We start from the raw sequence: 15,842 nt of genomic DNA, 5'->3' as shown, positions 1-15,842 counted from the left end.
ACTGCTGGTTGACACCTTATTTCTATCTATTTTATTGGATTTTGATATTACTTTTTAAACTGGTTTGTGTAATCTTAGTGACTTTCATTTTTTATTGTTTGTGATTAGCGATTTAATTAGTATTTTTATTTTAGGTCTAAGTTTCTATTGAGTATTGTTTATTATGTCCGTTAGATATGTATGCTTAATGTAGTTTTTTTATAAGATCAAATATTGAAAATTTCTATGAAACTCTTTATTTAATATTTGACTGTGGCTAAACTAAATTTGTAATAAATTAAATTTATTTTATTAATTTTAAATTGATTTAATTTTAAAATTTAATAAAAATAAAATTTTAAATATTTAAAATTTTCTGTTACTACCTAGTCTTAAATGACAAATATTAGACACCTATAACTTGAACAAATTTGTGTTTATTGCTCCAAAATAAAGCAAGTATTCACTACAACATATACATGATATTGGGCACGTATGCAGATACTAATTATCACTCCTATCTCTTCCTACCTCTTTGAATAATAATATCTAACCGGTAGGATTACTCAATGGAAGGAGAAGAAGACGAGGCATATTATAATATAACCTAAAACAATGTTTTGTATTTTTAAAATGATTTAAAAGTGTAGATGCAGGTTTCATTTTCAAAAATAGATTGAATTGAAGAATAATTAGATTTTTAATTCAATATCAAGATGTCTTCTCCATCCCCAAAATCACCTGAACAAAGTGATAAAAGCAAAAAATATGATAGACAATTACGGTAAGACAAATATTAATATTTAACAAAATTTCCTAATGTTATAATAATTATAGATTATGGGGCGACCATGGGCAAAAGTTTTTAGAGAACTCTAAAATATGCCTAATCAATGCAACGGCTCTAGGTACCGAAATTTTGAAAAGTCTGGTTTTACCTGGTATCGGTTCATTTACTATTGTTGATGGAGAGAAAGTATCTGAAGAGGACATTGGATCCAAGTAGATTTTCCTTTTGATTTAGCAGTATCGAATTTATTACATTTTGTTGTTTCAGTTTCTTCTTAGAAAATGATAGTATAGGATTGTCTAGGGCACAAGTTGCCACACAGTGTTTACTTGAATTAAATCCCGATGTAAGAGGTGATTATATAGACGAATCCCCAGAACACGTTATGTCACATACTCAGGATTTTTTTAATAACTTTACAGTTGTAATTGCCTCAGCTCTTCCTGAAAAGTAAGTCTCAACTTTTATAGTTGTTAAACTTTTCAAAATACAGGTATGTAATCCTTATATAAATTTGGATATATTGTGCAAAAATGCAAATCTATTAGACAATGCAATATTAGGTATTTAGTTGCTTGTGCTTTGAGATTTGAAGAGTTAATGTAACAGATTAATGTTGAAGACAAAGCATTAGGCTTAACAGATGGCTTACATCCACCAATTTATAAACTGTGATAACATTAATTTAATTAACCATACAAAAAATTGAACTTGAGCTCAGTCTAATTTTTTAAGATAATAAATTTTGAAAACAGAAATTGCTATTGTAGATCAGGGATAAGGGACTTGAAAAGAGATAGTCATATGTAGCACTATATGTGTATTCATATTAAATTGATAATTGGATATTATTCAACTCCAAGATGACTATAGTGCTTCGTGTCCATATTCTATTTCATTGATTTACTAATGATATGGGATAACTAAAATCAGTGGTTTTGTGTGTAGGTTTGCTAGGTTAGTTTAGTACAATGTTTGTTACTTATGTGTTATGGACTTTGGACTCATTTTAATCTTCAAAAAAACAATACAATACAGTTGTTCCACTGCTATTAAAATTTTATAGTAATATAAAAAATGGCGCTAAAAGTTTTAAATAAAGCGAGGATTAGTAGTTTCATAAGAAAATTTAGTAGTGAAGCAAAGTTTGTGAGTGTGAACGTAGACGATAAATCTGGAGTGGCAACATTAACTCTTCAACGTCCCCCAGTAAATAGCCTAAATCTAGACCTCTTGGGAGAGATTTCATCATCTCTAACAGAATTAGAGAAATCTAAATGTAGAGGCCTAATCCTTACATCAAATGCAAAGACGGTGTTTTCTGCAGGATTAGATCTCATGGAAATATATAAACCCAATGCGGACAGACTTAAAAATTTCTGGACGACCTTACAAGATACTTGGATAAAATTATATGGCTCTTCATATCCAACTGTGGCAGTTATTAACGGCCATGCGCCTGCTGGAGGCTGTTTATTATCACTGTCTTGTGAGTACAGAATTATGGTAAAAAATTACACAATTGGCTTGAACGAAACTCAACTTGGACTCGTAGCTCCAAAATGGTTTATTGTTTCAATGAAAAATGTCGTTGGCCAAAGACGAGCAGAAATAGCTTTAACAACGGGACATTTATTCAAGACTGACGAAGCAGCAAGTATTGGATTAATCGATGAAATTGTGGAAAATAAAGAAGAAGGCATTGCGAGAGCTGAAAAGTTCTTAAGTAAATTTAAAAATATTCAACCAGAAGCAAGAAAAATTACAAAGCAACATGTAAGGGAAGATACAATTAAAAACATGATTAAAGATCGCGAAAATGACTTAAATAGTTTTATGCAATATGCTCAGGACCCTAAAACTCAAAATTATTTGGAAAAATATATGGAATCGTTAAAAGCAAAGTCTTCCAAAAACTAGTACATCAGTATCTATCGCTTAGGATGAGAGTAGTTATTTTGTTAATTAAAAACCTGAAGTATAATTAATTAGTTAAAAGGGTGATTCTGTTAGTGGTGACTGGGGAATATTAAAATGGCCATATTTTGATAATGATTTGTACAACCTGTACTGCTTTCTAGATGATGATCTCTCTGCTCACATAGAGAACTTTTGTGATGCAAAAATTTAACAAGTCACAAAATAAAAATAGTTTCACATATATTTGCATATGGTTTCTTATACAATCTATGAACATACAAACTTTCATCATAGCCCCTGTATGATGAAAGTTCTCTAAACAAGCATCAAAATCAACCATTAAATACCAGCCCCACCATTCATTATCACATTTAAGTACCCATATGATTTTCTTATGTTTAAAATGAAAATATTTTTTATAATTTTTTTATGGTTTTTAATCATTTCTTTTAAACTTAACAATTTACATAAATGATACAATCACGTCCAATTTTTTTATTGCAATAAAAATAAATAAATAAAGTGGGAATAAGTTAAGTCAATTATAAGCCTTGACTGAAGAATGTTTCTTATAGTAAATTTTAAAATATAAACTCAGTCCACGTTAAGAATTAGAAAAGTTCCCACTAGCAAAATAGTATTTAATATATATTTTTTTTGTTATTAAATTTCATATTGTAACAGTATATAAGGGTTTTATTTAATAAAATTTTAATAAAGATATAAAATTAACATCCAATTTTTATTTCAACGAAATAGCAACAAAATATGTTTCCTTAATCCATTCCTATTTATTTATCTTATAGAATTAATCTAAATTCTGCAAAAATAATATCCCTACATAAAAAATTAATTTATATTAATTAAATGTATAAATTGAAATGAAGGGAATGGGATTATACTAAATTAGACCATCGTAAAAAATACCATTTTGTTTTTGTTATGCCGAGGCCTATGTACTTGATCATCAATTACACTCTTACATTGCACTTCCTCTGCCTTAGCTAGGAATCTTTGACATGCCCTTGTTGTCGGGCTAGGGTCTATGGAGACAGATCTACTGTCAGAACCCCTAGGTCCCCCTTGAATTGATTTCGGTTCTTTTGGTTGGTTCTAAGGCCACTACAGCGGAACTGTTCTTCAGACAATGACGATCCTGTGAGTCGTTCCGTACTAGCCCATGTCACGTCCAACGGAGGCCACTACAGAGTATCTCGGAGTACCAGCATTATCTGAAGAGCTGTTCCTACCGTAGCAGTCTTAGAACCAACAATAAGAATCAAGATCAACATCACGGTGGACCTTTAAATATCAGCACGGGCTATGAAAGCCTTAAAACTGCCACCATAGAATTTGGGTACTAAATAATTGTTTTTAACAATGTGGTATCTGACAAAATTTTGGTAAATTTCATTCTTTAGTTCTTGTCAAACAAAGTTACGATACTTTTTCTGGAGGCCAACGATATACATGTACGTAAGAAATGCAATAAATTTAATATTCTAAATCAATTATAATAAAACAATATACAGGGTGTCCCGCATACGAATCAACACAGGGTAGGTGCATGTAGGGGTGTCCAAAATATTGTAATTTAACCAAACTTGCACCCCTGAGGAGTTATTAGCCCCCAAAGGGGGGCCCTAAATTTCGAAAAAAATTTATGTCTGCAACACTTTACCGTAAAATAACCAAATTTGGTACATGATTTAGGTTTATTACTGGTCTTCTTTGACTATGATTTAAAGTTAATTGAAGCACTAGAAGGTGTTCATTGGGGAAAACTCACCCTTAAAATTGTACAGACTTTTTTTTCATTGACCGAATTGAAAAATAATTAATTCACGGCAGAATTTAATTTTAAATTTTCTTTTACTCTTGTTAAATTTTAAAAAACTTTATGGTTTTCAAGAGAAACCATATTAACTGACACAAGGTTTTAACAATGTTCATTAGAAAATAATCAAAAAGTTAGTAGTAGGCTTTATCTTTCAAATTTGACAATTGGCCAAATAAATTTTACTTCACTTCACTCCTAATTCTACAAAAAGAAAACAAGTACCTAGGTAGTTTTTAAATAAGCGAATATGATATTTTGTCAACAACAATCAGAGGCAATTGTTGAAATAGAATAATTTTATTACTAACTGACATGTTTGAAAGATAAATTCATTGCCTATTATAGTCCGGTCAAATTAGTCATAAAATAGTCGTCAAATAACGAAGATTCCGACAGAGCTAAATTTTGGTGGAGACCTTGGGTACACTATTAGAAATAAAGTGTCAAAAGTCCCCATCGATCCCAGGTGTGCTAAAAAAGTTATTGGGGTCAAAGGTCAATATTTGAGGTTTTTTGGATTTTTTTTCGAAAATGTAAGTTTTATCAAAAAAGTAACCCTGACAAAAATTATAGATCTTAAAATTATCTACAAAAATGGTTCTTATACTTTTTTTTCTAAGAATCACCATTCCTGAGATATCGCGATTCTAAAAGTTGAAGGAGTCACATTCTACATGATATGCACATATATGCCACGTATATACATAGTCAGGCACTTAATACAAGTAAAAATGTCTATTTGTGTCTCTTATATGTATAAACTATACTATTCTGAGAATATACACACAAAAGAAACTCAGTCCCTTAGTCAATCCCCTCTACCCGCATGACCTTAATTAACATCTGGCTACTCTATTGTAAAAACTTTTTTAAAAAATACGCGAAACAAGAAACAAGTACAACTAATGTGTCTTCCTCCAACAACCGCTTCTGCTAATCAACACTTGTATCGAGTATACTATCAAGTTCAGACATGGCTAGGCAATCAACTGAACCCAGAAGGTTAGAAATTAACAAATAATACTTTGGAACCTATTCAAACTTTACACCCACCTGCTCCGGAAAAACTCCTAAACACTATTTTTTACAATTGTAAAAAAGATTGTAGTGCTAAATGTGGCTATAAAGTAGTTACTGTGTTCTGCAGCGTGTACTAATTGCCAAAGCCAGTCTTGCTCAAATGTCCAATTGAATACAACAGACGAAGATTCATGTGATTTCGATGAAGAGACAGCTGATTCATCTTCATTTGAACAATTTATGAACATCCAGCAAGAAGAAAAGGAAGAAAAAAGAAGAAATCGAAGAAGACATGACTGTTGAAGTCGACTTTGAAGAGTATGAATCAGATTAAAATATCAAAAGAAATCAGAACTACAGTTAAAGTCAATAACTAATATCAATATCAATAATCATCATGCAGTTAAAAGAGTATTGTCCCTGAAAATTTCGTCATAACAGTTCGTAGAGTAGGCCTACCGGGCAAACCACGTTAAAAAAATTGCGCCAAAGTACACTACTTCACAGGTGGTGTGGAAATGTGTACATATCATGTAGAAAGTGACTCCGTCAACTATTAAAATCGCGATATCTCAGGAATGGTGATTCTTAGAAAAAAAAGTATAAGAACCATTTTTGTAGATAATTTTAAGATCCATAATTTTTGTCAGGGCTACTTTTTTGATAAAACTTACCGTTTTCGAAAAAATCCAAAAAACCTCAAATTTTGACCTTTGACCCCGAATAACTTTTTTAGCACACATGGGATCGATGGGGACTTTTGACACTTTATTTCTAATGGTGTACCCAAGGTCTCCACCAAAATTTAGCTCTGTCGGAATTTTCGTTATTTGAAATGTCTATTTTGACCGGACTAATTACTGGCTTTCAATTATTTTCTAATAAACACTGTTAAAATATTTTTTCAGTTAACAGTTTTTCTTGAAGCCCATAAAGTGTTTTAAAATTTAACGAGTAAAAAAAAATTTTAAATTAAATTCTGCTGTGAATATTATTTTTCAATTCAGTCAATGAAAAAAAAGTTTGGTACAATTTTAGCGGTGAGTCATCTCCATGAACACCTTGTAGTGCTTCAATTAACTTTAAATCATAGTCAAAGAAAACCAGTAATAAACCTAACTCATGTACAAAATTTGGTTCTTCTGCAGTAGTGTTGCAGATATTATTTTTTTTCGAAATTTAACAATATAAAAAAACTACAAGGAAGTTCAATAAATAAAAGATTAAAATTAATTTCTGATAAAACAAAATAATAATTTCAATAATTACAGAATGATCTTAATTTTATGTATATACAGGGTGTGTGAAAGTGAATGGGCCATACTTCAAGGGCACCTTCCCGTAGTTGAAGATAAAGTGATTATTAAATCAACTTAACTTAGGTCCTTTAAATTTTTTAATTTTATTTTTGAAGATCGGTAACTCCCAATATTTTTTTCTCAATAGAATAGAACAGTCTTTTATTTTTTTTATAAATATGGTGGTTATTTGCCAAATACAATCAAAACAACCAAAAGCAGTGACTGTAAATGAGAGATAACAATAAAAAAAAATGTGAAGTATTTAAAATGACCAATTCTTTTCGCCGCAGTTTCAGTTCCTTTAAAGGCGAATTTGAATAGGATGGTTAAAGAGTATCTACTAAAGGATAACTCAATGATATGATCCTTGTCCTGTAATATCCATAAGTCGTGTTCAGTACTTTGTTCATTTAGAGAAAAAAAATGTTTTATAAGGAACATTTTCGTGATGATACAAGATTTGTTTATATTTTTTTCTGATCATTAAGTATTTGCACTTATTACTGATTTAATATTTTGTTAAAAATCATACAAATCTTGTTAAATATACAAAGTCAAATTTCATCAAAATATCTAAAAAAAAAAAATAAAGTTTATCTTAAAAATATGGAAACTTTTTAGAAGATCCATGACATTATTAAAATTTGACCTATTCTGTTACGAACCCTTGTATTAAAAAATGAAGAACACAGAACGTAGTACTCAACACATTTTTATTTGTAGGACACTAATACCCTTATCTCGATATTTATGGGACGCCCAAGTTCCATTACTAGTGTGTCGTAGTATTGGATTTTTGGGGTACATCAGATTACAAGTAAAAGAACATACAGTGATAGAATCCCATCCTGATAGCGAAAACCCCGATATACGACTAGATAAACCATGGCCTGCATTGAAGGAATATTTGGACAGCATCAATGTCGCTACTTTGGACCAAAGAGCGCGTAGTCAAGTTCCGGCCGTTGTTATTTTGTATTATTATTTAAGCAAATATAAGGAATTCCATGAAGGTATTTTAAATTGTCTGTCCTATATTATTATTATCGTAATTATTTATTTTATTTAATCATTATTTTATGTGGGTAACTAATTACAGAAAAAAAAAATTATTGTAATTTGAATTATACCCCAAAACAATGTTGAAAATATTATTTCTTTTAGGAAATTTGCCAAAGACTAGAGAACAAAAAAACATCTTGAAGAAAATGATCCGGGATAGCCCTATTCCGGACGAAAATGGTTTAAAGATCTTAGAAGAAAATTTCGAAGAGGCGATACATTTTGTCAACACTTGCATCCACCCCCAAACAGTCCCAAGTAATATACAGGCACTTCTAAATGATGACAGTTGCATTAACCTAACACAAAATAGTTCTCCCTTTTGGATTATGTGTGCCGCATTAAGAGAACTGGTACAAGCTAATGGTACATTACCAGTTAAAGGGAGTTTGCCGGATATGGCCGCGGACACGAATAGTTATATTACTTTACAGCAGCTTTATCATAAGCAGGCGCAGTCACAGGCGGAAGCAGTCTATCGAAGAGCTTCACAGATAGCAAGAAACTTAGGGCTGCCTCAAGACGTGATTACTGAAAACGAGGTTAGTTATGAGATGAAGTATTGAGTGGTGTTAACAAGAATTTTTTTCATTTTTCAAATTTTACAACCAAGTAAAATTATTTAATTAAAAAAATTGCGCAACTTTTTTACCTCTTGTAATTTTTTGATAAAGCCAATAGTTTTCTAGTAAAAATATTAGATGCGTCATCGTTCACTAAAGGGGTAATTGGGAAAATTTGTAAAAATAAAGTAGGCCGATGTCATAACAAATAAATTTGTTATTTATCATATTAATAAATTGACACTTTCTGTCAACCAATAATTAGTGCCAATTAATTTTTTATCAGAATAATTATGGCAAATAATATAATAATGACGAATATGAAGAACATGCTCCAAATGTTTTTCGGATCCAGAAACAATAGTAACGCTGCAGTAAGATTATACCACCAAAGATATCCAAACCGACCGATTCCTCATAGACAAACATTGGCTTCGGTGGAAAGAAGGCTTCGCGAAACTGGGGAAATTCAGCCCAATCGTGAGGGTGCCGGAAGAAGGTGTAATGTCCCAACTGTTTAAACTGAGGAAGCTATACTGGAGCATCTAGAACAAGACTGTGGTACAAGCACAAGACAGGTGTCCAGGCAACTTCAAGTTTCTCACAGTCTTGTGCGGAATGTAGCTCATGAAAATCTTTTATACCCTTTTCACCATCAACTCGCGCAAGAATTTAATGACCCTGATTTACCTAACTGCGTGGATTTTTGTCAATGGTACATTAATATTTCCAGGCATGACTTAAATTTCCTAATGAATATACTTTTCACCGATGAAGCAAATTTTCCTAGAGTAGGTGCAGTAAATCTTCATAATGTTGGCCTCAGAACGGGGTATGAACCGTGAAACAGTCATACAAATTTTAACCGACGATTTAAAGATGAAAAAGCCGTGTGCGACCTTTCTGAGGAGCAAAAGTGGCATCGAATGACCGTCGCAGAAGACTGTTTGGAGCAAGTGGGAAACGATCCCACGCTGCTTGATCGAGTTATTACAGGCGATGAGAGCTGGTTTTTCCAATATGACCCGGAAACCAAATGCCAAAGCTCACAATGGTTGTCTCCGCACTCCCCCTGTCCGAAAAAAGCTCGCATGAGCAAGTCGAAGATGAAAACGATAATCATTACCATTTTTAATAGCCGTGGAATCGTCCACAAAGAACTTGTTCCACCGATGCAAACCATAAATCAAGTCTTCATCACGACAATGCGTCGTGCCACACCGCCCTCAGCGTGTCCCAGTATTTGGCCTCTAAAGGGATCACCGTGTTGCAACAGCCGCCTTATTCGCCCAATATGTCACCCTGTGACTTTTTTCTGTTCCCTAGAGCAAAATCGGTGGTCAAAGGATCCCATTTTGAGTCGGTTACAGACATCCAAGAGACCGTGACGAGGATACTCACAGACATCCCAGTCGAAGCTTTCCAGAAATGTTACGAAGAGTGGAAAATGGGCTGGAATTGTTGTATAGCTGCCCAAGGGGACTACTTTGAAGGGGATGGCAGAGTTGTAGAATAATTTTTAAATATACGGCTTTTATGGGATCAGTGTCATTACTTAATTGTCACACCTCGTAGAGAATGGTTAAATTTAAATTACCCCAATCACTGGATTGGTCGTGATGCCCCTGTTTGTTGGCCTGCAGGTTCACCTAACCTAATCCCTAAGGATGTCTTTTTGTGGGGACACAAAAAGTACTGTTTATGCCACTCCTGTTGCCTCCTTAGAACAACTACGTTTAAGAATATTTCAGGCAGCAGATGACCTTCGTAATAACCAAGAACTATTTGTGCGGGTGCGTTATAACTTCAACAGACGTATTAGGTTATGCTTGCAGCAAAATGGAAATTATTTGGAAATATTCTTTAAATTTAATTTTGCATTTCTTGTTTTTCATTTATATTAAATTTTGTTTCAGATAAATAACTTTACCTATTACATGTCCCATAGTCATAAGTTATCAAACATTTTTCATTAATTAATAGCAAATTATTCTTCAGGTTATTACTAAATTACCAGCTTATCGACAGAAAGTGTCAATTTATTAATATGATAAATAACAATTTATTTCTTATGACATCCTTCTACTTTATTTTTACAAATTTCCGCAATTACCCCTTTAGTGAAAGATGACGCATCTAATTTTTTGACTAGAAAACTATCGGTTTATCGAAAAATTACAAGAGGTAAAAAAGGTGCGCAATAAATCAGTCTTCCCAATTAAATAAATAATTTGCTTCATATAACAAATTTCTAATAAAATATTGCAATGGGGTTGATTGTTTCACTCCTTTATAAAATACGCCAATGATCGAACAAATATTGAAAAGTTATCTGTTTATTAATAGGATGCTCATACCAAGTTTCGTGTCTCTAGCATTCCCCATGTTAAAGAAAAAAATTAAAATGTGAATTTCAATCCCCTCCTTTAAGAGGATATATCGCCTCAGGGGTGCAACTTTCATATAAGGTATTTTTACTTCAATCCTCTTATTTTTGGCTCTACATTCACCGGTACCATTTTTGCTACTTCATTTAAAAACACCCTGTATAGATAAAATTTACTCCTTTACAATAATTTCCTACACGTATAGATTAAATATCGCTCACTAGTTATGAGACCTCGAGTCAGTCTTTGAATCGAAAGAACGTAGGCTTCGATCAATGTGAGAGACTTATATCATTTGACGTTTGACTGAACTGAATTTTGGTTGGGGTTTACCAACGCAAACACAGCCTACCAAATAATTATATGCTGCCCCCTCTGCCACATCAGTTGACTTCTGTACTAATGACTTGACAACCATTTCGTTCCACCGTTTTCCTTATTTATATTAGGTATTTTCAATCGTAAAAAATCATAAAGGACCTCGCACTTTTCTTATGGGAAGTGGGTTTCGGCCAATTTTTTTGAAACTTTGCAGGTTGATAGTTCTTAACATGTAGATCAAAAGTCTCAATGGGCACAAAGCCCCAAATCCACCCCTTCCTCCCCAAAAACTGCCTCCAAGTAGCGGGGGCGATTTAACTGATTTCTGCATGTAAAATAATTATTTTTTTTAATCAACCCCAAACAACTACATTTTTGATTAACAAACTGCCCCACTTGACCCCGCCCCTCACACATCCCCCGCCCCCTACGAATCAGCCTACGGATTTTCCAGATTACTGTATTTTATAGTTGCACGTATTTTTTGCACGTATATTTGCGCATATATTTTTTGCACATATTTTTTCACACTAAATTTGAATCTGCAACTCAATTTTACGAAATCGGGTCAGGAAAATTGTTGTTAACAATTTAATTGTTTATATAGCTGTAGAAAGTTTATTTGTGATTTTATGAAAAAATATTTCAGGTAAAAGTTATTTATTTTGACTAAATCTAAAAAAAAGTTTATATGTGAGTTTTTTGAAAAAGTAATATTCAAGCTGTAAAACGGTGTTAAACTTAACACACGTGTATATGTACAGCTATCATACGTATACTCTGTGTTAAACTTTGGTAGCGTTTTAAAGCTAAAACATTGATTTTTCGAAAAAAAACAAGAATAGTTTTTTTTAGATTTGGTAAAAATAAACAACTTTTATTTGAAACTTTTTTTCATACAACAAGTAAACTCCCCACTACTTGGAGGCAGTTTTTGGGGGGAAGGGGTGGATTTGGGGCTTTGTGCCCATTGAGACTTTTGATCTACATATTAAGAACTATCAACCTGCGAAGATTAAAAAAAATTGGCCGAGACCCACTTCCCATAAGAAAAGTGCGAGGTCCTTTTAATTCTTCGTAACGTGACAAATTTTACTTATTACCTTTTCCAGGTTAAACTGTTTTGTAAGCACGCAAGTGAACTACACGTTGTCAGAGGAAGCTGCATAGCCGACGAATACGAACGGACTAGTTTGGACTTATCTTCTTACCTGGAGGATCCCGATAGTCTTATGTTTTACTACATCATACTGCGAGGTCTAGAACGTTTCATAAGCGAATTTAATACGTACCCTGGGCAATTCGACGACCAAGTCGAACCCGACGTGCTAAAGCTGAAGGGGATCATAAGTAAACTGTTATCGGAATGGAGCTGCTCTCATGTTCTAAGAGACGAGAGGGTGCACGAGGTGTGCAGGTATGGAGGTGCGGAACTACATTCGGTCTCTGCAATTCTTGGCGGTTGTGCTGCACACGAGGTTATCAAATTAATCACGCATCAGTATAAACCGCTCAATAATGCCTTCTTTTATGATGCTATAACGTCTAATTCCGCAACGTTTTGTCTTTAAGTAAAATTTGTATTAATTATTGTATATTCATTTGAAATAAAGAGTATAAATTCAAGATTTTTTGGTTTTAAGTTTTTCCGTTCATTTTTTAAGTGTCTTCACTTTAATTTGTTTTTGATGGGAAATAATAATAATAAGTCCATTTGTTTAAAAAAATTTTATTGGACGTATAGATTCTACAGTCGTAACGATAATTAAAATTTCTTGACATTCAATGTAATATCAAAATGAGTAACATCGCACTAGTACGAAAATATACAGGGTGTTTGGTAAGACGATGCATTCCTTGGAAGAGGTTATAGTGCAAGTGATTTGTGATATATTTCCTTAATATACCATATTCCGAAAACGCTTAGTTTCTGATCTACAGGGTGAGTTTTTAACAAGAAAATGCAAATTTATAAATATTGCGGAAACCGCTCAGAATATTTTAATGAAATTTTACAGGCTTTGACAGTTAACAACAATACATGTTTACGATAAAAATATTGTTTTCAGTTTCACCAGTGACGTATTGCACAGCCATGTGCAAGTATCTAGATATTGTTAAAGCACCAGCTTTTTTTGTATCAATTTTATTACAAAAAATTATTCCTCACAGTTAACATCAGTCTAAAAAAATTTGATCAATTTTTAGGTTCACTATTCATTATCTAAACAGAAATTAGCAAGTAGGCTGTGCACTCGTTTGTTATTGTTTGACAGAATTAATAATAGCTGTCACTTTGAATATTTGAGTGTAAAGCAGTTGTGCATAATTTCTGCAATTTTTCAAATTATTGAAACCGAATTACAATGCAATAAATCTATTTTATTTTTCTTATGGTGCGTCATAAGAAAAGCAGTCGAGTTACCTTTTCTCTTCCAAATTGAACAAGGAATTCAAAAACAATTTTTATATTAAGAAAAATCAGTGCTGTATTATTTTTTTCTTTAACAATATCTAGACATGCCTATGCGCACGCCACGGGTGAAACTGAATAATATTTTTATCGTAAAACATGTATTGTTGTTAACTGTCAAAGCCTGTAAAATGTCATTAAAATATTCTGAGCGGTTTCCGATATATTTTTAAATATGCATTTTTTTATTAAAACTTTAACACACTGTAGATCGGAAAGTAAGCATTTTCAGAATATGGTATATTAAGGAAATATATCACAAATCGTTTGTACTATATGAGGGTTGCCTTTTATATTTCGGGCCATCTGACAACCATCATAAAATTTGACGTTTTGTCTATATACTAACCCAGAATGTTTTGATGTACAGGCATTATTTGTATTGTTCGAAAAATCCATCTCGGCCAAAAAATTAAATTGTAAACATTTCTGTGCGATTATTTTTTACAACTTTTGACGTAAACTGTCTCAACAACAGTGCATCGATGAAAAAAATTGAACTTTTAGCGATGAAGCACCATAAAAAAAAAACTGTACATTCTGTACAAACTGTATCACAAATTCGCTTCTCACTACGGGGATCTCGGAAATAGTAAGAGATACGAATTAGTTTAAATGGGGTTAAAGTTGCGTAATCTGGGGACCAACATTATGCCTCTAAAAAATCAAGGCTAACATGATTAGTTTTTGAAATATAAAAAAAGAACGAAATTTTTTTTTTTCGAATGGCATAATCAATTTTCATATGTAACGTTTCGTCTTTCCAGGACCGTCATCAACTTCATTTTTTAAATACGGCCCTGGAAATTTTATTACATGATTTGCAAGCGTTCATGACCTCCAGTACTGTATTTCCTCAGCCCGAACCAGACTCAGATGTTTTGTCTCGAAAAATTCATCTTCAATGTATTTATTCCAAATTTATCTAAACTTTTTATTTCAATTTTTTTGTTTATTGAATTATCGTACACTCTAAGTGTCGTTAGACCCTGTGAAATCCACCCAGTTATTTAAACTATTACCCCAGATTAATTCAAAATCTGGGCTATTACCATCACCTGGTTGTGATAAGTTGGTGCATCAAAATTAAAGCATTACAATTTTAATTTTATTATGACAAATTAATTCTTAAAAATGTATATGAACCAAAACTCCAAATGAATTTGTACTTAAAAAATTACAGTAAATGTTCAAAAACATTTCCGTTTTAACAAATGTTGAAAATGAAGATAAGCGTAATATGATCGGAATTTATGATACCTGTAACCGCAACTGTGAAAGAGCGTCAGATGTATTTGTATGAATATCCTGAAAAAAATTAGATCAGAGTTTGTCTGAATTTTGAGCACTTGAGAAACCTAGAAATAACTAGGCATGGGGTTAAAACTAATATTTTATTGTAACATGTGACGGTAATAGTTTAAATAATTAGGTAGATTTCACAGGGTCTAACGACACCTAGAGTGTACGATAATTCAGTAAATATAGAAATAAAAAAAAAGTTTAGATACATTTGGAATGAATACATTGAAGATGAATTTTTGCAAACAAAACGTCTCAACCTGGTTGGGGCTGAGGCAGTACAGTACTGGAAGTGATAAAGGCTTGGAAAATATTTGTACAATTTCCAGGGCCGTATTTAAAAAAATGCAGTTGATAATGGTCCTGGAAAGACGAAACGTTCCATATAAAAATTGACTATGCCATTTGATAGAGGGCAAAACGTTGCCATGAGAAAGTGTTCTTTTTTCAATACAAAGGCTGATATGAAACACGAACGGATTTTCAAAATTTCGTTTGTTTTTTTTAATATTTCGAAAACTAATCATGTTAACCTTGATTTTTTAGGGGCATAATATTCAGCGCCGGATTTAGGCATAGGTAGACTAAGCACTGCCTATAGGCCCCCACCAATTTGAAAAAAATTTTCTGCTGATTTTGCTGACGAGAAAGTTCGAAAAGCATTATCGTAAATTATGTAATAATAAGTGTTAAATAATTTGTAACCAAAATTTTACCAAATTATATAAATTAATTAATTTTTTAAGTAAATTAATTAATCAATAAGTAATCAATTAAAAGTACAGTAGGCGCTCGCTAATCGGACGTTCAATAGTCCGACATTTAATCGGACCATTTTGAACGCTTTTGGTGTAGGAATGGTCAGCTCTATAGTCGGATGATTT

At 32.6% G+C, this 15,842-nt stretch overlaps 2 protein-coding genes across 2 annotated transcripts; both read left to right on the top strand.

The window, feature by feature from the left end:
• The first annotated feature begins 577 nt into the window (after nt 1-577).
• Nucleotides 578-12,809, top strand: LOC108913394 (NEDD8-activating enzyme E1 regulatory subunit). The gene is made up of 6 exons (XM_018718943.2): nt 578-763; nt 817-981; nt 1,037-1,219; nt 7,574-7,863; nt 8,015-8,454; nt 12,296-12,809. Exons 1-6 carry the CDS (start codon nt 696-698, stop codon nt 12,752-12,754), a joined length of 1,605 nt encoding a protein of 534 aa, XP_018574459.1. The 5' UTR covers nt 578-695; the 3' UTR covers nt 12,755-12,809.
• LOC108913395 (enoyl-CoA delta isomerase 1, mitochondrial) lies at nt 1,723-3,405 on the top strand. The gene has a single exon (XM_018718944.1). The coding sequence runs from the start codon at nt 1,847-1,849 to the stop codon at nt 2,687-2,689; it is 843 nt and encodes a 280-aa protein (XP_018574460.1). The 5' UTR covers nt 1,723-1,846; the 3' UTR covers nt 2,690-3,405.
• Nucleotides 12,810-15,842: the final 3,033 nt, after the last annotated feature.

Source organism: Anoplophora glabripennis, unplaced genomic scaffold (genome assembly GCF_000390285.2).
Source record: "Anoplophora glabripennis isolate ALB-LARVAE unplaced genomic scaffold, Agla_2.0 scaffold1188, whole genome shotgun sequence".
In the NCBI taxonomy this organism is placed as follows: Eukaryota; Metazoa; Arthropoda; class Insecta; order Coleoptera; family Cerambycidae; genus Anoplophora; species Anoplophora glabripennis.
This window is presented reverse-complemented; position numbering and strand designations above follow the sequence as displayed.

Bases quoted from the DNA above. Each gene is read 5' to 3' on its own strand.
- LOC108913394 (XM_018718943.2), top strand. From the start codon at position 696: ATGTCTTCTCCATCCCCAAAATCACCTGAACAAAGTGATAAAAGCAAA. The intron at 764-816 runs GTAAGACAAATA...TAATAATTATAG, and splicing joins AAATATGATAGACAATTACG to ATTATGGGGCGACCATGGGC. The intron at 982-1,036 runs GTAGATTTTCCT...TTGTTGTTTCAG, and splicing joins GAAGAGGACATTGGATCCAA to TTTCTTCTTAGAAAATGATA.
- LOC108913395 (XM_018718944.1), top strand. From the start codon at position 1,847: ATGGCGCTAAAAGTTTTAAATAAAGCGAGGATTAGTAGTTTCATAAGA.